Source organism: Hemitrygon akajei, chromosome 11 (assembly GCF_048418815.1).
Source record: "Hemitrygon akajei chromosome 11, sHemAka1.3, whole genome shotgun sequence".
Lineage (NCBI taxonomy): Eukaryota > Metazoa > Chordata > Chondrichthyes > Myliobatiformes > Dasyatidae > Hemitrygon > Hemitrygon akajei.
In genome coordinates this window covers 31,791,530-31,816,097 of record NC_133134.1, presented here as the reverse complement: position 1 = coordinate 31,816,097, position 24,568 = coordinate 31,791,530, and the positions used below count along the sequence as shown (strand labels likewise).

Sequence of the window (24,568 nt, the reverse complement as noted above, 5' to 3'; positions counted from 1 at the left end):
CTGTTTACTAAAATAAAACAGGAGTGATTTTCAATGAGTGTCAAGTTTTATGGTGTGGAACAGCTGAGAGAAATGTGATTCAGGCAAAAAAGGGTTAGAAATGTTGAATACTGGGTCCCAAACAATTGATCATCACTTCCCTAAAAAGTATAGAATGGTGTCCTCGCCACACCCTCACAACTGTGTGCTGATTTGTGATGGTCGCCATAGAGATAAGGGTGGTCATAAGGTCTGGCAAATTTGGATGTCCAAAACTGCCATAGTCTAAGTGCTATCATTCTGAAATCTCATTGTTCAGCTAACACCCCATCTTAATCAGGAATGATCAGCCACTGGTTTCACTGTTAGTTAGGGGCTGACTTCTCCCAGCCACGGCTACCAGTCTAAATATATTTATCTTTTTGCGGAACCAGAACAGTTGGTTTTAGATGTGGGTCCTTAAGAGGGCAGGTACCTCGGAACAGAGTGGTGAATCTGTAGAATTTGTTACTACAGGCAGCTGTGGAGGTGATGCACCATCAATAACTCCAGGAGACTGGAAGTGAACGATAGGCTTTTATAAACAGCGAAAAAGGGACCACGACCATGTCGAGCCTGAGGGAGGAGCAGTGCCCCCAATCACCTTTATACAGGGGTCTGTGGGAGCAGCCACAGGAGCAGTCAGCGAGGGGGGGGGGGGGCGTGTCCAGACAGGTATATGTAGTTTACCACAGGAGGCCAAGTCACTGGGTATCTTGATTACTCACAGCATGACAGGATACAGGGAAAAGACAGAAAATTGGGGCAGAGAGGCAAATGGATCAGCCATGACGAAATGGCAGGGCCAAATGGTCTAAATCTACTCCTATATCTTATGGTCTTATGCAGCAGATTAAGTTTTTTTTTATTAAACAAAATATACTTTATTCCAAAATAAAATTATATACAATAACCATTCAAAGACTTTCAATTCTTTACAGTTGGTACCATTACTGTCTTTACATTTTCAAAGTTCTAAAGTTTTGCCACCCACGTGGCACTTTATTCTTTCATATTTACATTCAGGGGGTATACCCCCAACCCCCCACTCCTCCCCTCCCACGGGAGAAGAACCCTAGACTGTGGTCCTTCCCCACTGGGCCCTTGCGGTGGCTGCACCGAGTTTCAGTGTGTCCCTCAGCACGTACTCCTGCAGCCGAGAATGTGCCAGTCGGCAGCATTCCTCCACGGGCAGCTCCGTGTGCTGGTAGACCATCAGGTTTCGGGCCGACCAAAGATAAGTTACCACAGGGGAGAGCAGATCAAAGTGGATCTACTGGGATTTATGAACCTTATGTTGGCAGTGTAGCTGATGACACTGATGTGTACAGTCAGGTCCCGTTTAACGTTGAGGATGTGCTCCTCAGAGGCGCAGCGCTGTGTAAATCAGCGCTACGCGGGGTTATTATAACATTTCGTAAATAGATGTGTGTGGCTGGCAAAAAAATAAATCAAACCCGAGATACATATGATTTTACATATACACAGTAATTAATGGAGTAACGAAGATGCAAATAGGTTTCAGTGGAACAGCAACACATGGCAGCAGCAGCAGAGGGAAGCGGGTGGGTGGTGGTTGCATCTTTGAGGAGGGACCAGGCTGCGGACCCTCCTCTAACATTGGCCACTTCTTCAAGTGTCAGATTTGACTGCCTTTTCTTAAGTTTCCTCTCATGAAGCAGCTCTCGGTAGCAGGAAATCACGCTGAGAAAACTTCTCTTTGCCTTACTGCTTCGCTCCCAGTCAGGGTCATTATCGATGAACTGGTCCACGATTTGTGTGATCATGGTGATGCTAGCGCTGAGGAATCTTGTGGTGATGCTTCCTGCTGGTGTTTCCCCTTCTTCATCCGTGTTCTCAGATCCAGCCAGGATGTGTTCTCGAAGCTCTTCATTATTAAGGCTCTTGCTGCCTGCACTAACCACTTCACCAGAGATACATATGCTATGGAGGTTACTGCGCTGCTTAAATCTATCAAACCAACCTCAGCTGGCCGTGAATGTTACCAATGTATCTTCTTCTTCTTGAATATGATTGAAGATGCTTCTTGCTTTTTCCATTATTATCAGCTAGCTTAGGGGTACGTTTCTTTGTGTTTGATCATCCACCCATATATTTACTATATCTTCCTTTTTAACACAAATGGACCCTTGAATGAGCCACCTTTGTTGATGATAGCTTTGAGGCTGTCGTTGCAGAAGCTTTAATGTTGTCGGCATTTTTTAGATTAATTGTTCTGATAATCGATGTAGCCAATTCCAAAGAGGTGCCAATGTCAACCTGACACGCACCAGCTTCCAAACACCGTATCACGTCCACGCTAACGCTTTCCTTAGACACCTTGGATGTACGAGCCTCACCGGAAGTTGCAGGCCATTTTCCGGACAGTATGGGTGAAAAAAAAAGGGAATAAGTTGGTGAGGGAGTAAGAACGTTTACAAACGTGGGGGAGGCAGAGTGTGAACTAATATGTGATTGGCTTGAGTTGCTCGGAGCGTATGCAAAGGTGGCTGTTCTTGAGAAGTTTTAGGAATTGCTTAAAATGAGTTTTTGTCATTTTTTAAAATTTCAATAAAGAATTGAATAACCACCTTGTAATGAATTATCGCTGTGCTGGGTAGCGTTATGTGGGTCTGAGTGTATGTGTGTTCCAAATGAAGGCAATGGCTAGCAAACACTGAAGTTACAGGAGCACGTTAGAGCTGGGTATCCTACGGGGCTGACTCACTCCCTTACTTCTCAAAGCCTTACTGCCACCCTCAAGGCACATCAGCAGAAAGCAAAGTATTCTACTTGATTCATAGTTCCTCCACTATTACTGACCAAGGGCATTGTGGGTGCACCTTCAAACCACATGTCGCTTAAAAAGAGACAGGCAGCAGAAGCACTACCACTGAAGTACTGCACTACACCTGCTGTTCACCTCCTGCCTGATTCATCATCCTTGCTGGAATTAAACTCCTTAAATCCCTGTTTAACAGCACCTTTACCAAAAGGACTGCTACAGATCAAAAGACAGGGCATCACCAATATTTCAAATGCATCAGGTGGTACCCAATCATTGCTGTACTTACCATTCTTGCCTCATTCTCCTAATACGAATTATAGCAATTAATTGATTTAATTTAAATTTTCTAGTTATAACGATGAGATTCAAAGTTATATTTCATCATTCAACCAAGAAAGGTTGGGAGTGTATTCTTTGGCGTTTCAAAGAATGGGTGGGGGGGGTGGTGATCTTATTTAAAGATGCCAGTTTCAAGGGAAACATGGCAGGGTAGATGTAGATGATTTCACTAGTGGGAGAATTGCAATTGAGGGGACATAGTTTAAAGATAAGGAGCCCCATCACTTAAAAATAAAGTACATAGTAATTTAATCTCTTTCCACCCCGCAGAGTTGTACTAATTGAATTGACTGTATTACTTACATCCTTCATATACATGAGGAGCAAAAATCTTTACGTTACGTCTCTGTCTAAGTGTGCAATGTAAATTATAGTAATTTGTAATATATTGTGTATAACTGGATAGTCAATATAACATAAAAATACAGTTGTGACAGCATGAATTAATCAGTCTGATGGCCTGGTGGAAGAAGGTGTCCCAGAGCCTGTTGGTCCTGGCTTTTAAGCTGCGGTACCTTTCCCGGATGGTAGCAGATGGAACAGTTTGTGGTTGGGGTGACTTGGGTCTCCAATGATCCTTCGGGCCCTTTTTATACACCTTTCTTTGTAAATGTCCTGAATAGTGGGAATTAGCAGTAAAAATGCAGATTGACAAGAGTTTTGAAAGATCAGGGATTGAGGGCTATTGGGATGTCGTGCAGAGGGGCTTAGTCTTGGGAAAGATGAGCCGTGATCATATGAAGCTAGCAGACTGAAACAGGTGGGCAGTCTGCATTGGAATTCCTGGAGTATTGAGTCAACAGTATTGAGTTAACCCTTCATCTGTTTTCAGGGGTATTAAATTTTCTTTCAGTATCTTTGGCTGAGGTTTATAATACTAGCCAATTGATTCCTCTGCTTCAACTGCAGGATGGCTAGAATATTAGGAGCAAAACATAATGATGAATACCTATACAACATTTGTGTGGTATTGGGTTCAGCTGTGTCATTAGGGTATTGAAGCTCATGTATTTATTTACTCTAAAGACAATAGCATTGACCACAATTTCAGAACTTACGGCAAATATTCCACAATTCAGAGGACTCAGTGGTCAAAAAGTCACATACAGATAGACCAGGACCTTAGTGAGCCTGAAGGACTTTTATGAAGAGGTTAGTGGCTCACTGTTATATTGCATAATATGACAAAACATAAGCTTAAATTAGTGTTCACATTAAAAAATATTGAGTTTTGGGTAATGGTGTAAAATTAATGAAGGACAATAGAGAGAGATTGATGCTTGATCGGTCCAACAAAAGATAATAAACTTATAAAATTAAATGCAAGGAATTTACAGTGATCAAGGAAAAAGGTTTTACACAGATAATTGTGTTGTTTCAGACTTCATTTCCAGGGTCAGAAACTGAGGAAGAAACTATGTTACTGTTTGAGATTAGATTTGTGAGTCAAAGAGTGAAGAGTTATGGATACAGGTTGGTAAATGCAATCGGAACCCTTTACGGACTGTAAGGCAAATGCAAACACTGGGCTGACAAGTCTACTCACATGTTCCAACTCATGGTATTCTGTGTAGACAGACAAATAAACTCAAAGGTTTGTATTATAACATTGTATGATTATGCACAGCGCTGGTAAGGTAACTTCTGACAAAGGGTTCCAGCCCAAATCGGCAACTGTTTATTTCCCAACAATGGTTCAATTTAATATCAGAGAATATATACAATATACAACCCAAAATTCTTACTCTTCACAGACACCCATAAAACAGAAAAACCCCAAATGAATGACAGAAAAACGTTAGAACCTCAAAGCCCCCCCAAACCCAAGTAGCAACAAAAGCATTAAGCCTCCCCCCCACTTGTGTCAGCACAACCATCAGCAACCCCCCCCCCCCACCATCCATTGACGCTTGCTGTGTTTCTCCAGCATTTTGCGTTGCTCTGGGTGTCCAGCATCTGCAGAAGCACACGTTATAATTTACTGTTTTGTTGCCATACTAGTCGCAATACTTTTATCAGATTTCTGCTGGTGAAACTTTATGTGATATAAAAATATGACTTTGATTTCAATTGCATGTAATTTCTTCAGACAGAACATGTAATCTATTGTGCAATGTGTAGCTAACAGCTTCAAAGGTATAAACAGATGAAGGTTGTTTTGCAATAAATGCAAGTGAAACATGAATTTTATTTTGCTCATCTGTCCTTTCTCAATAAATACAAAATCTACAAGGTTTTGGCCGCCGTGCTAAATCACATATTTATCTTTAACTGAGCTCAGGCTCTGGGTTTATCTGGATATATCTTCATTTTTTTTTCCCCAATCAATAAAAGCTTTAGCTTTCAGCATGAAAGCAGCTTATTCTGTTACCTACAGGGACAGCTAGCTCCCTGTTTCTCTGCCAGCCCATTCAGGCCATTAATCTGATGGTGCTCAATCCATTACCGCCCATTGGGTGATGTAACTTATTTAGCTGTGGACAAAAGCTGTTTTAATGCTTTTAGTATTTTGGCTTGGAAGCAGAAAATACTGTATTAAGGGCATGGACCTTAGAAGCTTTATTCTGTTTTATTAAAAAAAACCTCACTGAGGAGTCCTTACCAATCTGAGGACATGCTGATATTCATATTTTATGCTCCTTTATATCCCCTTTGTTTTTAGGAAATGCAGTGTAGGATAACATTTCTCCACTTTTATCCGATCAAATGTCAGTAATACTAAGTACTTAATAGCATTTGTTTGCCACAGTTTGGGAAGTTGACAGCAACAAAGTGCAGATTAATTCCCTCTTCATTCAATTATTGCTGGATTTCGCTGCTAACCCAGTCCATCACGGGTAAATGCCTACCAGCCATTGAGCACATCTACAAGAAACGCTGTCGCAGCAAAGTTGTTCATCATCAGGGACCTCCACCATCCGGGACATGCTCTCTTCTCACTGCTGCCATCAGGAAGAAGGTTCACGAGCCTCAGGGCTCGCACTACCAGATTAAGGAACAGCTACTACCTCTCTACCATCAGGTTATTGAACAAAAGGGATAACTTCACTTACCCCATCACTGAAATGTTCCCACAACCAATGGACTCACTTTCTTCATCTCATGATCTGAATATTTATTGCTCACTCATTATTATTTCTTTCTTTTTGTATTTGCACTCTGACTGAACCCCACCCTAGTAATCTCATTGATACGCACAAAACTCTTAAATAGTTGAACCCTGGAGGGGCACTAACTGTGATATGGAACAAGCGGTCAGAGTCTGAAAGTAATAGGTCAAGTCAAGTTCTGGGAGGAATTACACTGCATGCAGCATTTCATGCGAGTGGAGAATATTTCATCACGCTCCTGACTTAAACCTTGTAGATGTGGAGTGACTTGGAAGTGTCAGGAGGCGGGCCATTTACAGCAGGATACCAAGCCTTTAGACTTGCACATGTATCCACGGTATTTATGAGATCAATCCAGTCAGGATTCTGGTCAATGATCACACCCAGGATGTTGATGGCGGAGACTCAAATGGTAATGCTATCAAAGGTGTGTGGTTATGTTCTTTCTTCTTGGAGATGGTCATTGCCTGGCATATTTGTAGTACAAATGTTACTTGTCATATCAGCCCATCTGGATCTTACAAAGGCGGGTACAGCGTATTTTTCTGCAGAGGATTTAAGAATGGAATGCAACATATTTACAGAATTATCAGTGAACATCCCCACTTCTTAAAGTTCAAAGTAAATTTATTAACAAAGTATGCATACATCACCGTATACTACCCTGAGAATCATTTTCTAGCAGGCATTCACAGTAGATCAGAGAAGTACAAAAGAGCAATGAAAGAGTGCATATAAACAAAGACTGACAATCAATCAATGTGCAGATGACAAACTGAAAATTAAAAAAATTAAATAATACTGAGAACATAAGTTGTAGAGTCCTTGATAGTGAGTCCATAGGTTGTAGAATCAGTTTAATGTTGAGATGAGTGAGGCTATCTGCATTGGTTCAGGAGCCTGATGGTTGAAGGTTAATAACTGGTGGTGTTGGCCTGATTGTACGACAGCAGAAAGATCACTGATGAAGCAGATGAAGGCAGCTGAAGCACTGAAGAACTCAAGTTTTCCATTCAACAATGAGAGCTGGGCAGGCCCGCAACGATCATCCCAGGGCTCATAAGCATAATAACTGGGCCACCGCACCAACAGAAAGGAATAAACAGTTGATGTTTCTGGCTAAGACCCTTCATTTCCAGCATCTGCAGTGTCTCTAGTGTTTCTCATTTGCTGCTCCACTGTGAAGCTTCTTTGAGTTATGCCCGCCATGAAGTAATATAAATTTTCTCTTCAATGGCAGTTTAAAACCCTCTCTGACCCCTCCACTTACCCTCATCTTGTTAATCTGGCTTCTCTTCCCTTCCTTATAGTCCCTGTGAAGTGTCTCAGCCTGGAATGATAACTGTTTATTCCTCTCCATAGATGCTGCCTGACCTGCTGAGTTCCACCAGCATTTTGTGTGTGTTGCTCTGGATTTCCAGCATCTGCAGAATCTCTTGCATTTATAAATAACTGTTATAAGGGCTCATTATAAACTAAATAGCAGTAAAAAAAAAGTTGAATTTAAAAAAGGATCATCTTTCAAAGTAGTGCACTGGGGTTTGCTTTCAAAGAAAAACAGATGGGGTTGTATTCCAAAATAAATGTAAAAATCTGAAAGCTACAAGTAAAAAAAAATAATCAATATTTTGGGGTCTTTTATTTGCCTTCCTGCCAATTTAAAGGTGGCTCCACAATGGAAATACTGAATAGGGTCTCTGTGTCCTCAAGCCTAGTCTATTTTTACATCTATTTTGGGTATCTGCTGTCATTTCCACTGGAGGTTGTACTTTGTTTAATAAAGGCAGATTAAATGAAATAATAGACACAGCATCTGCTCCATTTCCTGACATCATTGTCTCAGTCACTTTGGATGCTAAGAACACCAGGTGAGAACACCTGTTATTTTCTGCATCCTGCCACACTAACAATCTCCCAAGAGTAGGTGGGAACACTGTTCACTGTAAGAACTTTGTCCAGTGAATGACAGGTTGGAAATCTTTCCCTCTGCTGCACTTGTTCTCAGTAGCAGTCAGGAGGAAAACCTCTGCTATTTGCCCCATAAACTTTAAAATACAAGTGACAGGACTTACTGGAGGTCTGTTGACTAGCCAATAGGCCTGCTCCTGGCAATCCAGTACAATACGATCTGACTTTTTCCTTTGTTTCGCTGCTCTGTTAATGAACATAGATAAGGAGAAATCAATCAGTTCAGCAAGGTTGACTGTTATGCAGCTTTTGCAGAATTGGCACCTGGCTGCTCAGCCCAAGCCTGACATGACATGACATGACTACATGTTGAATTTGGTCAAGTGTGTTCTGAGTAAGCATTCGGCTTCCAATGTGTTTCACCTCGCTGGCCTGGCTCCCTACTTTATCCAGGTCTTGATGATTTGATCAGAATTACAACCTTTAGCTTCATAAGATATAGGAGCAGAATTAGGCCATTCGGCCCATCAATTCTGCTCTACCATTCCATCACAGCTGTTTTATTATCCTTCTCAACCCCATTCTCCTGCCTTCTCCTTGTAACCCTCGATGCTATTAGTCAAGAACCTGTCAAACTCTGCTTTAAATACCCAACTACGTGGTCTCTACAGCCATCTGTGGCAATGAATTCCACAGATTCACCACCCTCTGGTGAAAGGAATTCCTCATAATCTCTGTCCTAAAGTGATGTCCTTCTATTCTGTCTGACATATAACAATCCTACATGGGACTATAAGACTCTAGTCCTATACTCTACTAATGTTAGAAATATTTTTTCCATACCCACTCTAAGACTGTCAACATTTGATTGGTTGCAAAGAGATTCCCTCCCCCCCCATCCCCCCCCCCATTCTTCTAAACTCCAGTGAGTATAGGGCCACAGACATCAAATCCTCCTCATATGTTGACCCTTTCATTAACACTTACATTTCATTTACACGAAGATCAATGCTGGAGATTATGAGGATGGTCAGGTCAGCAATAGAACAAAAAGGAATTCAGGCTTGCATTGGGTTTGGGTTTGCCATGGTCAAGTCGGATTTTAAATTTATGTCCAAAGAGAGGCAGGTCATCCAGCTCAATTGGTCTGATTACACTGGAGTTACCTACAACATACTTTTCTCCCCCTCTTATGTTTAACCAGCTTCCCTCTAAATGCATCTATCCTTGTACCTCAGCCACTTCACTTTAGAGTAAATTTCACATTCAAAATGCCCCTGAAATACTAGTTGAATTTATAAGCAGCAATTTTATATTTGTGATGTTATGTTGGATTCTCCCACTTAAAGGAAGCTTACGGCCAGCTTAAAAGAGGCAGTTAAGAATTAAAACAAAACCCCTTCAAATTTGAGGAGTAATGTAATAGGAGAAAATACATATTCAGACTTCCCCAGTAGAGAACATACCTAATTGGAAATAAAGGCACTGTGCTTATTCATCTGAAAGTAGGGTATCACCAAATGGTCTTCAGAACACTGGTGTTATGGGAGGAGTGAACAGAAGTAACTATGTCAAATTGCTATAATTTACTGTCATTGATCTATTGACTAGGGCAGTGATACATGTTAGTTCACTTAATCCAGTGCAGGATACTCATAAGATTACTTCTGCGGTCTTGTTCACATTATCCCAGTTTCCAGTCACCATTAAGAGCAGTGATTGCTTTAGCAACACCCATAAGGCTTAATATTAATGGATATCTGGCGCATCCAGCATCTTCAAAAGGCAATGCCTGAAAAAGGCCGCATACATCAATAAGGACCATCATTACCCAGGACATGCCCTCTTCTCATTGCTACAATCAGGGAGGAAGTACAGGAGCCAAATGTACATACACAACATTCTAGGAACAGTTTCTTCTCCTCTGTCATCAGAACTCTGAATGGACAAAGAACCAATCATAAACACTGCTCCTGCACTATCTGATTAATCATTTTTATATTTATAGTATTTCTTACTGTAATTGAGTTTTGTGAATTGCACTGTACCGCTGCTGCAAAACAACAAATTTCATGACACATCAGTGATTTTAAACCCGATTCTGATTCATAAATCGAACTATTCTCATACTGATTGAAGGTATGTCTACAACTCCTGTAGCTGGGAGCGATTCCACTGTTTGCAGCTCTGGAGTCCCTGATTAGCCATTTAGATAGTATGGACATTCTCTACTTCCAAGAGATCAGAAATCCTTTGAGACTAAGAGTCAAGGAAATGCAAATGGAAATTACAAACATTGCCTGCACAGAAGCTTCAGACGTGGTGGATACACCAAATTCCTTTTCTCACGAACCTAAATATTAGCTTCAGGCACTGCTCCATGAACTTCATTTCCATTGCTCAACTACCAATATTCTCCATTAGTTTGATCATAACATAACATTCAATTACCCTACTGTAGTAGCCTTGTACTCACAATGATAGTCCCAAGACTCCCACTCAGATCTCACTTTCCATCTACTGCCATCTGTTCAACTCTTAGAGATCTCACAATTTTAGCTCATGATCCTCATCCCATAAATTCAGTGCGAAATCCAGAGAGTCAGCACATCCATTTCTCAACACGATCTATTTTCTCTAATGGCAATTTCTTGGAAGAGACCCTTATATATGTGCTTTAAATATTGGGGTAAAGTTTACTCGATACAGCCTTACATTTTACCATATGTCTGCTGTCTTCAGATGTAAACAAATTGGGTGCATTGAAGGCTGTCTGCAAATCATAATTTGTGGGTACCCTTGGTTTAAGGGCAAGAGGCTGCAGATGTTGGAACATGCAGGGGAAAAAAAGAACTGAATATTCTTCTCCCCTTTATCTGCCTAGCATATTTAAAAAGCTTAACAAGAATATATCAGTTTTTGCAAAATGATTATAAAATACCAAATGAAATTCAATACTGATGGCATCACTGTGTGGTATGGAAGGCCCACTACACAGGATCAGATAAAGTCGCAGAGGGTTGTAAGCTTAGCCAGCTCCACCATAGGCACTAGCATCCTACCACCAATGATAACTTAAAAATACAATGACTCGAAAGTGTGGTACCCATCATTAAGGCCCCTCACCATCCAGGGTAAGCTCTCTTCTAATTACTACCAATCAGGGAAACCAAAGGAAAACAGCATTATGAAGGACCCCATGCACCCCTCATACAATCTCTTCTCCTTCCTGCCATCTGGGAAAAGGCTCCGAAGCATTCAGGCTCTCACGACCAGACTATATAACAGTTTCTTCCCCCAAGCTATCAGACTCCTCAATACCTGAAGCCTGGACTGACACCTTGCCCTACTGTCCTGTTTATTATTTATTGTAATGCCTGCACTGTTTTTGTGCACTTTATGCAGTCTAGTGTAGGTCTGTAGTCTAGTATAGCTTTCTCTGTGTTTTTTTTTATTACGTAGTTCAATCTAGTTTTTTGCACTGTGTCATGAAAACCATGGTCCTGAAAAACATTGTCTCATTTTTACTATCTACTGTACCAGCAGTTATGGTTGAAATGACAATAAAAGTTGACTTGACTTGGCTGGAAGAGGTTCAAGAGGATAAAGACATACACTCAGCATTTTAGGAACAGCTTCTTCCCTTCTGACATAAGATTTCTGAATGGAAATGAATCTATGAAAGCTACTGTTAGTGGTAATAAACCCAATTCTGATGCTGGATCTTTACCCGTGCAGTATATTTTGTTAAAGAAAGATAGAGGTCACATAACTACCTGAAGAGTAAATGCCAAAACAATATAAAAGCACAAGTAACTAATAGCAAATAAGGTTAGAAAGGCTATTTAGAAAGCACATCCAGCATTAAAGATTATTTCTGAAATGTGTATGAAATCTTGTTTGAATCGTCTTTGCAGTCCAGCATACATGGCTAGTCACAATATTGCAGAAAGGATGCAGTGACAATGGAGGGGGGAAGATCTACAAGCTGAAATCAGAACTGGCAGATTCTATTTGTCAGGATAAGCTGAAGCCAGACTAGGCACCTTACATTTTAAAAGAGAAAGCTTAGAATGACACAAGGAGGCCATTAAGACAATAAAAAGCTACACCAGAATAGACATAAGTTATATTTTTCTCATTTTTGGTGCAATAAGTGGGTGGGGAGATATGCGCCAATATTAAAAAATGTGGAATATACAAAACAGTGCAAAGCCTGGAAAGGTCACTTTAGGTAAGAGCTTTTGTGAGTTTCTCGTACTCACAGATTGACCCAGATGTACGTGGTCACAAATGGCAACTGCTGCCCAGGCACTGAGCTGGCTTCTCGCCTGCACTGCCTGTGGGAAGCAAATCAGTGAGGTTATACTGAACTGTTAAGGATGGGGTGGGGAAGCGGAAAAGGGAAAATCAGGGTGCTGGGGTGTATGTTAAATTGAGCGTTGACATGTGATGTAGCTGTTCTAGTCTGGTGCTGAGACTGGGCCACAGGTGACGGAAATAAAATATGTGGGTCTCAGTGGCGGTGAAATGGATGCTAGGGCCATTAAATCATATAAAGTGCCCTACTTGCTGTCAAGTTTGTAACATGCTTTACCGAGAGTGAAAAGTGAAGGCTATTTGTCATGGTTTTTCAATCCAATTTCTTTCAAATAGTTCACAGTATATTCTGTGCGCATTGATGAGGTCATCATCTGCATCAGCATGACTTGCAATGGGAAGGCCTGGACCAAACTCCCGATGGGAAGGTCTTCTATTGGAATCTGAGCCCTTTAAATGCTACTTGTGCACAAGCAACTGAGAAATTTATTTTTCCTCTAATCTACTTTCTAAGCTAGAGTGTTTCCACTCTAAAGTGCAAAACTGGAGACCGGAGAACAGGATAGACATTGAGCAACCCCGAAGAGAATTCCAAAGGACCGATTCATCAAGACTGCAACTACTCACTATCATCAGCAGTTGAAAGAACTAGAATAGGCTTATGCAAGGACTACACTGAGGGTGTGGATGGGTGGACCTCCTGGGCTGAACAGGCCATTTTTTAAGTTGTACATCCCATGTGACAGTATATGTAATCCTTTGCAAGAATACAGCTTTGGGATTATTTTCAACCACGTTGCTCGACAAGGCTGTGCCCTCAGACCCCTTCTCCACCCCCTGTACAATCATGACTATGTGGCCAGACTCCTCGCCAGCTCCATCTACACATTTGTACATGACACAGGGACCAGAGTGGGCCGAGTCATAATCATTGAGTTGGAGTACAGGACAGAAAGAAGAAAGCCGAGTGACATGGTGTCATGACAATAGCTGTTCCCTCAATATCAGGAAAACAAGAGAGCGGCTCATTAACTTCAGGCAGTGAGCAGCACGCAGGCTCCTGTTTACATCAATGGTGCTAAGGTCAAGAGAGATAGCCTATCCTAGTCCAATCACAGATGCCACAGCCAAGAAAGCTCACCAGCGCCTCTACTTCCTCAGCAGGCTAAAGAAATTTGGCACGTCCCCTTTGACCTTACCGATTTTCATCGATGCACCATCAAAAGCACCTATCGGGATTGTTATGGCAACTGCTCTGCCTGTGGACGCAGCTCGGCACATCGCGGAAACCAGCCTCCCCTTCCATGGACTCAGTGTACACTTCTCACTGCCTCAGTAGAGCAGCCAGAATAACCAGAGGCCACCCATCCCAGACATTCTCCCTTTTCCCCTCCATCGGTCAGTAGATACAAACGCTTGAGAGCACGTACAACAAGGTTAAGAGACAGCTTCTATCCTGCTGTTATAAGACTACTGAATGGTTCCCTAGTCTGATAAAACGGACTGTTCTGTCACATTCTGCCTTGTTATAGTGTTGCACCTTTCTATCTGCCTGCACTGTAACTAACGCTTCGTTCTGCACTTTTGTTTCACCTTCTACTACGTCAGTACATTGTCACACTGAAATGATCTGTATGGATGGCATGCAAAACAAGTTTTTCCATTGCATCACGGTACATTTAACAATAAACCAATTCCAATGATGCCAAAATAACCATTAATTCATAATTTCATGGAAATTACCATTTTTGTGCAGGTGTAAGATGTTTAAAATTTAGCACTTCGAAAATTGGTTCTTATCATTTGAAAATAAAACATACTTAAATCTCATTAAAATACAAATATTTGCACTGGTTTACTGTCTGAACATATCCTGAAATATGCTTACATCTGTCATAATTTTGATTTATTTTAATTAAGCTGAGATTTGGTTGCACTGGTGTCCTGAAGAAGGGTCTCGTTCTGCAACGTCGACTGTTCATTAATCTCCGTGGATGCTGCCTGATCTGATGAGTTCCTCCAGCATCTTGTGCGTGCTGCTTTGCATGTTCATTCTCACATTTTAATTAGGCAATGGAATGAATGGAGTTGATGCAGATTTGAGCTGCATCGTTGACAAAAAGAACATAACTCTCCACCCCAGTGGACGGCTTGACACAGCAACCCACATTACTTTTCTTTTCCCCAGTAGATGTGAAATCTTCCCCTTTCATTGGGGGGAGGGGGTAGAAAGAAACCCTGTGCAACATTCAAAACCACTAACTTTTTTGTCACCTGTTCCAGTATTACCCACCATGTCCTGCTGTTAATGCTTCCTTGGTTATGCTCCGGTGAGAAATGTAGTCTTTTTTTTAAAATGTTAAAGGTGCTATCAAAATCCATTCACATGTTGGCTAAGGCTCTAGGGTTGTTCTCCACAACCTCAGCCAACATTTCCTTTGCCTTCCCACCATCACAGGAGGGCTGACCTCTATTCATTTTCTCCTCAATGCAGCAAGGCTATAAATAGGATTTTATACCTCAGCACTACAGTGGGGCCAAACAATGCTGCTTACTTTGGCAATTGATGAAAATTATGAACAAAATAATATTCTGTCCATTAATCTGTACAGAATTTTGTAACTGGTGCAGTTTTTAAATAAATGCTGATTTCACTTCGACTCAAATCATTCAGTACACAGGCTGGGTCCTACCATCTGTCACTATCTGCCACCACATCCTATTGGCAAAAAACACAGATTGAAAACATTAAACAGCCACAAAATGGGAAATAGCGGCTATGTATGTGTAATGAATTCTGAGTTGAACTTTTGAATCAAACGTCATAAATCCTAGTTATATCATTATACAGCATGTGCTCTTATAACAAAATACATACGCGATCTTGAACACAAACTGTATTCCTGAAACTTTACTAAGATTTTGAGGACTTCAGATGAATCAATTTCCCACATGACAATATTAGTAGAAGTCTAACACGATCTAGGACTCAAAATGACCAGCAGACATCCTGGCTTTTGAATTGGAGGCCCTGTCATCTTTTGATTTAGGCAAAACGACTATACTCTGATTAATAATTCAGTACTCCAGACTTAGCAATAAAGACACAAGCACTATGAACAGAAATAGGAAGAATGCTTGAGAGAATGTGAATTAACTGCTTCTTTACTGGATTAATATTAGACACCTTAAAGTTCCTTAATTAAGACAGACAAAACTTATAGACTTTCCTCCCCCCTGAAGAATTCTCATAACTCTTACAACTTGCCTTGCTCACATATTCCGCTGTGTACCAATGTGCCAAAGAGCTTCCCATAACAAAAATCCTGCAGACAATTTGACATTTATCCTAAGCTAAAACTTAACATCGCCATTAATTTCTACTTTCCCCTATTTTTAATGAATACAAGGGTAAAGTCTACTTATTTTGATGGCATTCTAGGTGCACAGAAAAGTGGAATGTGAAATGTATTTTTACGTCTGAATTCTTTCCCTTAAACAAGCATACATTTTAATCCTGAACTGAATTCATTTTATTCCCAATTAGAAACATAAAAGGTATAAAAAATTCAAGACATTTCTAATTAATTTTAATGTTAGAAATGCAATCTAGTCCATATAATACTTGAAGAAATTATTAAAGCTGACTTAGGACTTTATATCCTTCAAACTATCTAGGTTTATATAATTATGCAAATAAAACAAAAGCAGTTAATATAAAGTATGTAAGTACAATGGTTTAGGTTACATTTTATTGCTTTATTTAGAGGCCAATAGATTACCATATGTGGCTTAATTATTTATAGATATTCTTTAAATCTGCATACTAAAAGCATCCATGTACCCTGTAAAACCATAACTATTAAAGCTAAACTGCTTTGTAAGCATCAAGACAGTTCATCTTTATATTAGTAAAATATAATTATAATGCCTTTCTAATATTTTCTATGTTTTGTTGCAATAGAAGACACTAAATACACAATCATATGGAATTCAATGCAGGATACAAACAGTAAGGAAAGTGTAAATACTGGACTAACCTGAGCTGTTCTCTGGCTTGCATTACCACAAAATCCCAAGTATGATTGATCCTTGTGTGTAGCCGGTTGTAATTGTCCTGTAGGAATTAAAATATTTGAAAGGGATTTAAATCACAGCTTGGAAAAAAAAAACGAGATGCTGACATGGTTGTCTCTATGCACTGCTTTCAAAATTTCAGAAATAATGTTGTTACTGCTAACAGTGTGATCCTTTGTGACCATGTGTCCAATTACAGTATAGAACTGGAATGCATACAGGTTACTCAAAATTATAAGCACGTCCTTCTCCGGAGAGCTTAGAATACGATTGCTGCTCATTTCCAGAAGGCAAGGTGCAGTTAAAGAAGATGAACACTCCCCCGGGGTGATAAAACAGTAAACAAAAGATGAATGACTTCTTTTTTAAAGATGTGCTGGTCTTGCTCATCACTAGTAATAATATTCAGAATAAATGGGTTGAGAAAAAAATTGCATATTGGAAATTTGAGAAAATTGCATTTGCCTTCAGACTTTTGTTTTAATAAAGTTCAACTTGATTTTTGAGTAAACATGCCAAGGATAATTTTGTACATTTGCATTAATGGGTGTGAACTTCCTCACCAGGACTATGAATCGGAAGTTCGGGGAGCACGCGCAAAATTTCCGAGATACACAATGAGCTAGTAACACTAATCAAGACGCTACCCTGATTACTTCAGGCTTGAATTAAATAGCTACGACTATGATACTACATTTTAGAACTATGTAATGCATGGGTATTTCTGGGAATTTAATCTACAATCAATAAACCTAACACACACTATTAATTTGTTTGTAGCCAAAGCAAACTTCAACCCTATCCAAATCCACCATTCAACTGGCAAATTAAAGACAATGAATTTATTGCTGTGAATTCTGCCAAATATGAAGCAGCTTTGTACAATATATTTATTAGATATGTGACCATATGAGCTTTGCAGTGATAAACTCTTGGCATTTTGCATTAGGGAGAAGCTAGGAAGGATCTAAGCCTGTGGAGTTGGGCAGCGTTGGCATAAGCATAGGCGGAAGATGGCAGAGAAAGGTGGCTATCAACTGCAATCTTGGCAATATCAGCATTACCATCAAAGTACTGCAATGCTCCTGAAAACTTCATGGGATCATGAAGCTCTGGTGATGGATGGCTAGCCTACATTATGCACCAGATATGGTGAAATTTTCCTGTTTTGGATGGAGTGAAAATGGAGCCTGGAAACACAACTATAGACGACAGTACAGCAGCTGAAGGTGGTATCAACAAAATATCAAAAGTGAGTAGTAGTCAGGACTTAATCAGGTCTTAAAATAAATTTCTGCACACTTTCCACAGCACTTGTTATGTAGCCCCAATTTACTTCAAAATTTTATGGTTGATGTGCATATTAGTAAAGGAAGCTGAGGGTGTCAGACTCACATATCATAAGTATGGCAACCAGGCAGATTCCATCTTCAAGTGCTGTCAATTTCAACGATTCTTCTAATATGTTCAATCCGCACACAGGATACAGATTTCGTAGCAACAGAAAATCCACCCTCCGACCCTCACCCTTTTTGTTGCAGAGCAGCTGGGTTATACTAGCGTGGTAAGATGATAACACCACATTCGAAGTTTCAGATTGACTATGCCTAAGCTGGGGTGCACTGGTGGCCATTTTACCACTGAGCAGCAAGATGAGAAGACTGAGGAAAGACATGCAGGACAGGTCACCATGATGAAAAAGACTTGTAGACAGGAGCAATGAAACTCATAACTTCAATTCAGTCCATCTCAGGACATTCAGCACAAATCCGCCGACTTCTGCAGCTATCTCAAATACATCACCTCTCCCCGTCTCCTTTAATGATGCAATCCCTTTCTCAGTTTCTCTGACAAGGTTGCATCTGTTCTCAAAATGAGACTTTTTGCTGCAGCAGATGTCCCGCTTCTAGGCTAAACACTGTGTGACTGAGCCCTCACCCACATCTCCTCCATTGTCCACACTTCAGCTCTCATCCTGCCTCCCCCAAGACAGATCGGGGATAACGCTCCTCTGCCTAAAGAGTAAAGGTTAACTATATCTGTCGCATGCACCGTACACTGAAACATGCAGTGAAATGTGTTGTTTCTGTCAACGACGGACATAGTCGGGAGTGTAGTGAACAGCCTGCCGTACCACCCTGTTCCCACCTTCAACACGTTATACCCACAACTTACTAATCCTGACTCGCATGCCTTTTGTACGTGAGAGAAATCCAGAGCACCTGGAGGAGACCTGCACAGTCACGTGCAGAACGTACAGACTCCTTACGCTCACTTTCGGGAATTGAAACCTGCTGTAAAGAGTTAGGCGAGCTGCTGTGCTCCCTTGCCACTTTGGTCCTTGCCTTTCGATCCACCAGCCTCCTCATATAGCCCATCATTCTTCAACGTTTCCACCCTCTGCAATGCGATCCCACTACCTGCCATGTCATACCCTCTCCACCACTTTCTGCAGGGACCACTGTGGTCTCTATAACTCCCTGATCTGCTCACCAAGCACGTTCCCCCTGTAACTGTAGGAGGTGCAACACACCTGTTCCTCCACCACCTCCCTCACCATCATCCTAGGAATCAAACACCCTTCCAGCTGCATTTCCTCCAATCTTGTCTATTGTACTTGATGCTCTAGATCTGGCCCACTCCACATTGGTGAGGCCAAGCACTCTGTTCCTAACGGCCCGCCAGAGATTCCAGTTTAATTCTCTTTCCGTTCCACATCAAACTGTTAATAACTCTCTCTACTGCCAGAGTGAGGCCAAACTCAAAAAAGAAAAGCAGCGCCTCATAGGCCACCTGGGCAATCTGTAACCCAACAGCATGAACAATGGATTTACTAATTTCAGGTAACCTGCTCTTCCAGTCTCCTTCTCTCTCCTTCTGATTTACAAGGACCTTCCCCACATACTTTATTTACAACCCGTTTTCCTCCATCATCCAGTTTCTTCCCCTCCCTATTCCATCCACCTGTTACCCACACACTTCTTCCATTAGATCCTCTTACTGCTCCATCTGTCCACCAACCCTCACTTACTTGGCTCCACTTTCTTATAAGATTCAAAAATCCCTCTCATCTCCACTTATCACCTCCCAGCCATCTGTCTCCACGCTTTGCCCTTCTGTCTGACTCAATCTGCCAATCAGCCCTCCTCACTTGGATCTACCTACTACTTACCCTACCCCTCCACCCTCTCCTCTTTATACTGACTGTCTCAACTTTACACTTTCTTGATGAAAGTCTAAGCCTGAAATGTTCACTGTTCAGTTCCCTCCACAGATGCTGCTTGAGCCACTAAGTTCCTCAGCAGTTCATTTCCCAGTTTCCAGTAATTCTGATCTTGTGAATCCATTTAACTTCAGGTTGTGTTTTGAAAACTGCCTCCTTCCTTATCCTTGGAATGCTGCCACATTATTTCACCGTATTAGTGAAATCATCTTTTTCCAATCACTGACCTCCCCACCTTGACTAACTTATGTTTCTCAGTTCCGATGGAGGGCACCAGACTCATAAGACCGTAAGACATAGGAGCAGAATTAGGCCATTTGGCCCATCAAGTCTGCTCTGCCATTCAATAATGGCTGATCCTTTTTTCCCCTCCTTGGTCCCACTCCCCAGCCTACTCCCTGTAACCTTTGATGCTGTGCCAAATCAAGTACCTATCAAGCTCCGCCTTAAATACACCCAATGACCTGGCCTCCATAGCTGCCTGTGGTAATAAATTCCACAATTTCACCACCCTCTGTCTAAAGGAATTTCTCCGCATCTGTTTTAAATGGACACTCCTCTATCCTGAGGCTGTGCTCTCTTGCCTTGAAGACCTAAAATGTTTCTTTCCACAGATGTTACCTGGCCTTTGATTTTGTCTACCTTTTTCCATTTTTATGCAAGAACAGTTTTAACATTTCCCCAATGACACATACAAGCTGAATGCTTTAAAGTTTCCTTGATTCCTTTTTGAATAAATGAACTATACTTACTAATTTCCAAACTAATGGAACTTTCCACACATTCCCAGGAGCTTAGGAGAATGAGGAGAGATTTGATAGAGGTATACAAAATTACGAAGGGTATAGACAGGCTTCTTCTACTGAGGTTGGGCAAGATTTTAACTAAAGGTCATATGTTAAGGGTGAAATATTCAGGGGAAATTTAAGGGGGAACTCCTTCATTCAGAAGGTGGTGAGAGTGTAGAACGTGCTGCTAATGGAAGTGGTGGATATGGGTTCTGTTTCAGCATTTAAGTAAAGTTTGGGTAAATACATGGAAGGGGAGGGTATGGAGCTGATGCACCATCAATAACTCACTCTGAGACGTAAGAAGCGAGATATCGGCTTTTATTGACTGGAAGAATGAACAACACTACATCCTGGAGAATGAGGCCGGGCATCAGGCCTCAATCGCCTTTATACAGGGGTCTGTGGGAGGAGCCACAGAAGCAGTCAGCAGGGATCTGTGGGAGGAGCCACAGGAGCAGTCCAGACAGGTATATGTAGTTCACCACAGGAGCTCTATAGCTCAAGTGCAGGTTGATGGGACAAGGTAGAATAATAATTCAGCACAGATTAGATTGGGCCAAGGGTCCTGCTTCTGTGCCGTAGAGCTTTGGCACTATGAATGTTAGAAAATTAAAAACAGTGGAAAAATTTTATGAGTCAATTTTCTCAGTACATTTCCTTGAGACTTCAGTAGCTCCAACAATCGACTGTGTGGCACAGTTGGGTAGCTACCATCTTAAAGCTCTGCCAACCTGGTTCATTACCGACCTTTGGTAAGGCCTGTGTGGAGTTTGCACGTTCCTCTGTGATAATGTGGGTTTCCCCTGGATGCTTCAGTTTCCTCCCACTTCACAAAAGCAGGCAGGTTTATAGGTTAATTATGCACTGTAAATTGTCCCCAATATGTAGGCGAGTGGTGAAATCCAGAGATGTGCGGGGAGAATGAAATATAAATGGGAGCTGAACTGAAGGCTTGGACTCTGGAACAATGCCCCAATCTATCACTCTGTGGCTTTAATTTCCACCGTACCTCTGTCCTGATGATAGAAATTTCCCTGGTTTCCTTTGTTTCTTCAGTTCCTGATTTGCAACTGCTTCTGATAAATTCCTTGTACCATCCAGTGAAAAGTAATGGAAAATATATTTCACCTGCCATCTTCCCAATTTCCACTATTAGTTCTCTAGACTTTTATAGCATCAATGTCACTTTGCTTACACTCTTTTTTTGAATATCTACAGAAGCTCTCTATTACCTGAGACACATCCAACTGACAATGACTAAGTTTCTCACACGCACTCAGCGCTGGTGACAATAGGCAATTTTACTCCTACAGTTTTCACCAGATAGAATGAAAAAATTCACAACTGTTTTCGGGGAGGGGTTGAAATCACAGCTTTTTGCGTGTTAAGAATGATATTATTCTCAGTATCCTTGAGCTGCATTTGGACTTGCAGCTAAAGTGTTGCTCCCAATGGGGCAGATGTTACAATCAATGTGGTTGATTCAAATGTCTAGTGCAACAATATCTATTTTTGGGTGGACATTAAGAGTTTAGCAGCCAATGCAATTCAAGGAAAGGGCTTATATGTTTGATAAACTCTGCCAAGTCTCCCAGCATGCCTGCAGCCTGAATGCTTTAGAATCTGCTGATTGCAAGTGTTCCCAAGTGAATCCCATCACTTACTTTTCCAGTTTCGATAAAATGCCAGAGGCCTTTCACTCTTTCACACATTTCCTAAGCCTCTGGTCAATGTTCCTTCCTGATTCTCATATTCTCCGATTTCCTTGGTAACCAAAGGTTCTCAGTCTTCAATAAATGTCAATGTCTGAGCACCCACAACCATCTACATTACACTCCTAAATGACTAACCCCCTCCTCCTTACAGCTCCACTCAACAACCAAAGGAAACACTCCCTCGGCATCTCACCTGCTGAACATTGTTCATACAAAATTAGAAAGCTACAGAATTATTTTATTTGGCAAGTTTAATTTCCCCCAATATTAACTTACTCACTCTTCAGTGCCAGAGGATTAGATAATCCTTGAAACAGCACTTTGAAAGTTAAGTCTGAGAAGGGGCAAGGAGAAAAGACTAAAATGGCAAGGCTCAGGAATGTGGGTTGATGAGAGATGGAATTTAGTCAATAAGAGAATGGAAGTTTAGGAAATGTTTGGGAAGTTGAAACCAGACAAAGACTTTGAAGAAGTAGGAGTGAACTGAAATAAGGAATAAGGAGGGCTAAAAGGGGGCCTTGCTTAGTAGGAATAAAGAAAATCCATGGCATTTTATACACTCATTAAATACAAGAGGGCAAGTAAGGAGAGGGTATGGCCACTCAAGGATAAAGGGAAGGAGTTAATGTTTGGCACCTGATGAAGTGGGTGAGGTATCAAATAAGTACTTTGCATCATTTTATAATGGGGAAACATGTGGAGAATACAGAGATGGTGAAAGAATAGACTGATCTCAAGGTGGGTGGCAGTGTTGGGTCTTTTGAAGGTTATCCCAGGTTCTGGAGAGAGCCAAGTGAGGAGATTGCAAGGGTTTTTGTATCCTCTTTAGATATAGACAAGTTTGCAGGCAACTGGAGAATAGCTAACATTGTTTAAGAAGGGCAATAGAGACAAACCAGGAAACTATATGTCAGTGAGCCTCACTTCTATGATATAGAAGCCATGGAGAAGATTCTTCTGTATAGGATTTACTCACATGGGGAGAAACGTGGACTTTATAGGGATATACAGCATGGCTTTGTAACATATCTTACGTAATGCCCTGGGAAAGGTTTCACTGCTAATGTAATGTTTTTTCTGTAGCAGCAGTGTTTAGGTTATGGCTAGATTTGGCTCAAGGTCAGTGAGGAAATGGTAGGCGGAGGCTTATGAGGCATTCCAGGATTGTTTTGAGGCGACAGACTGTGGCTCTGTGGCACATGGAGAGGACATTAATGGGCTCACAGAGTGCATCACTGGTTACATTAACATCTGTGTGGACTGCAATGTTTGGGCAAGAACTGTCCTGTGTTATTCAAATAACAAGCCATGGGTAACAAAGGACATGATGCACCATCAATAACTCTCGGAGACGTGAGGTGAGATATAGGCTTTTATTGGCTGGAAGAAAGAACAAGCAGCAAATGACCACCACACTACATCCTGGAGACTGAGGTCGGGGCTGTGTCTCCAATCGCCTTTATACCGGGGTCCGTGGGAGGAGCCACAGGAGCAGTCAGCGGGGGGGGCGTGTCCAGACAGGTATATGTAGTTCACCACAGGACATTAAGGACATCCTGAACGCTAAAAAGAGGGCGTTTAGAGATGGAAATAGGGAGGAGCTGAGGACATTACAGAGGGACCTGAAAGCCAAGATCAGGGAGGCTAAAGACAGGTATAGGAGGAAGCTTGAGTGGAAACTCCAGCGGAACAACATGAGAGAGGTCTGGAGTGGGATGAGGACCATCACTGGGTTCCGGCAAACCAGTAACAGAGGAAATGAAGGCAGTGTGGACAGGGCCAACGAACTTAACCTGTTCTTCAATAGATTTGACACTGTGGCCCCTGCCCATCCCCCACATGATTCATCTGTTGTCGGCCCCCAACCAACACATACTCCACTCTCCCCTCCTACCCCTCCTCACAACCCCCCACCCTGCTCTCGTGACTACACCCCTCCCTCACCTGAAACCACCACGGTGGGCTTCACAGCTGAACAGCTGAGAAGACAGCTGAAACGTCTCCATCCAAGCAAGGCTGCAGGCCCGGATGGTGTCAGCCCCAGGGTGCTCAAAGCCTGTGCCCCCTAGCTATGTGGAGTACTTCACCAACCTGAGCCTGAGTCTCCAGAGGGTTCCTGTGCTGTCGAAGACGTCCTGCCTCATCCCTGGACCGAAGATGCCGTGCCCCAGTGGTTCCAATGACCACAGACCGGTGGCATTGACCTCCCACATCATGAAGACCCTGGAGAGACTTGTTCTGGAGCAGCTCCAGCCTATGGTTAGGCCACACTTAGACCC

At 41.7% G+C, this 24,568-nt stretch overlaps 1 protein-coding gene across 1 annotated transcript in view; it reads right to left on the bottom strand.

The window, feature by feature from the left end:
• Positions 1 to 24,568, bottom strand: part of rgs11 (regulator of G protein signaling 11) — a 136,250-nt gene that overhangs the window by 49,778 nt on the left and 61,904 nt on the right. Inside the window, exons 7-8 of the mRNA XM_073060567.1 lie at positions 16,524 to 16,600; positions 8,328 to 8,409 (exon numbers count right to left, since the gene is read on the bottom strand). Coding sequence (XP_072916668.1) covers positions 8,328 to 8,409; positions 16,524 to 16,600 — 159 coding nt within the window. The remainder of the gene's footprint in view (positions 1 to 8,327; positions 8,410 to 16,523; positions 16,601 to 24,568) is intronic.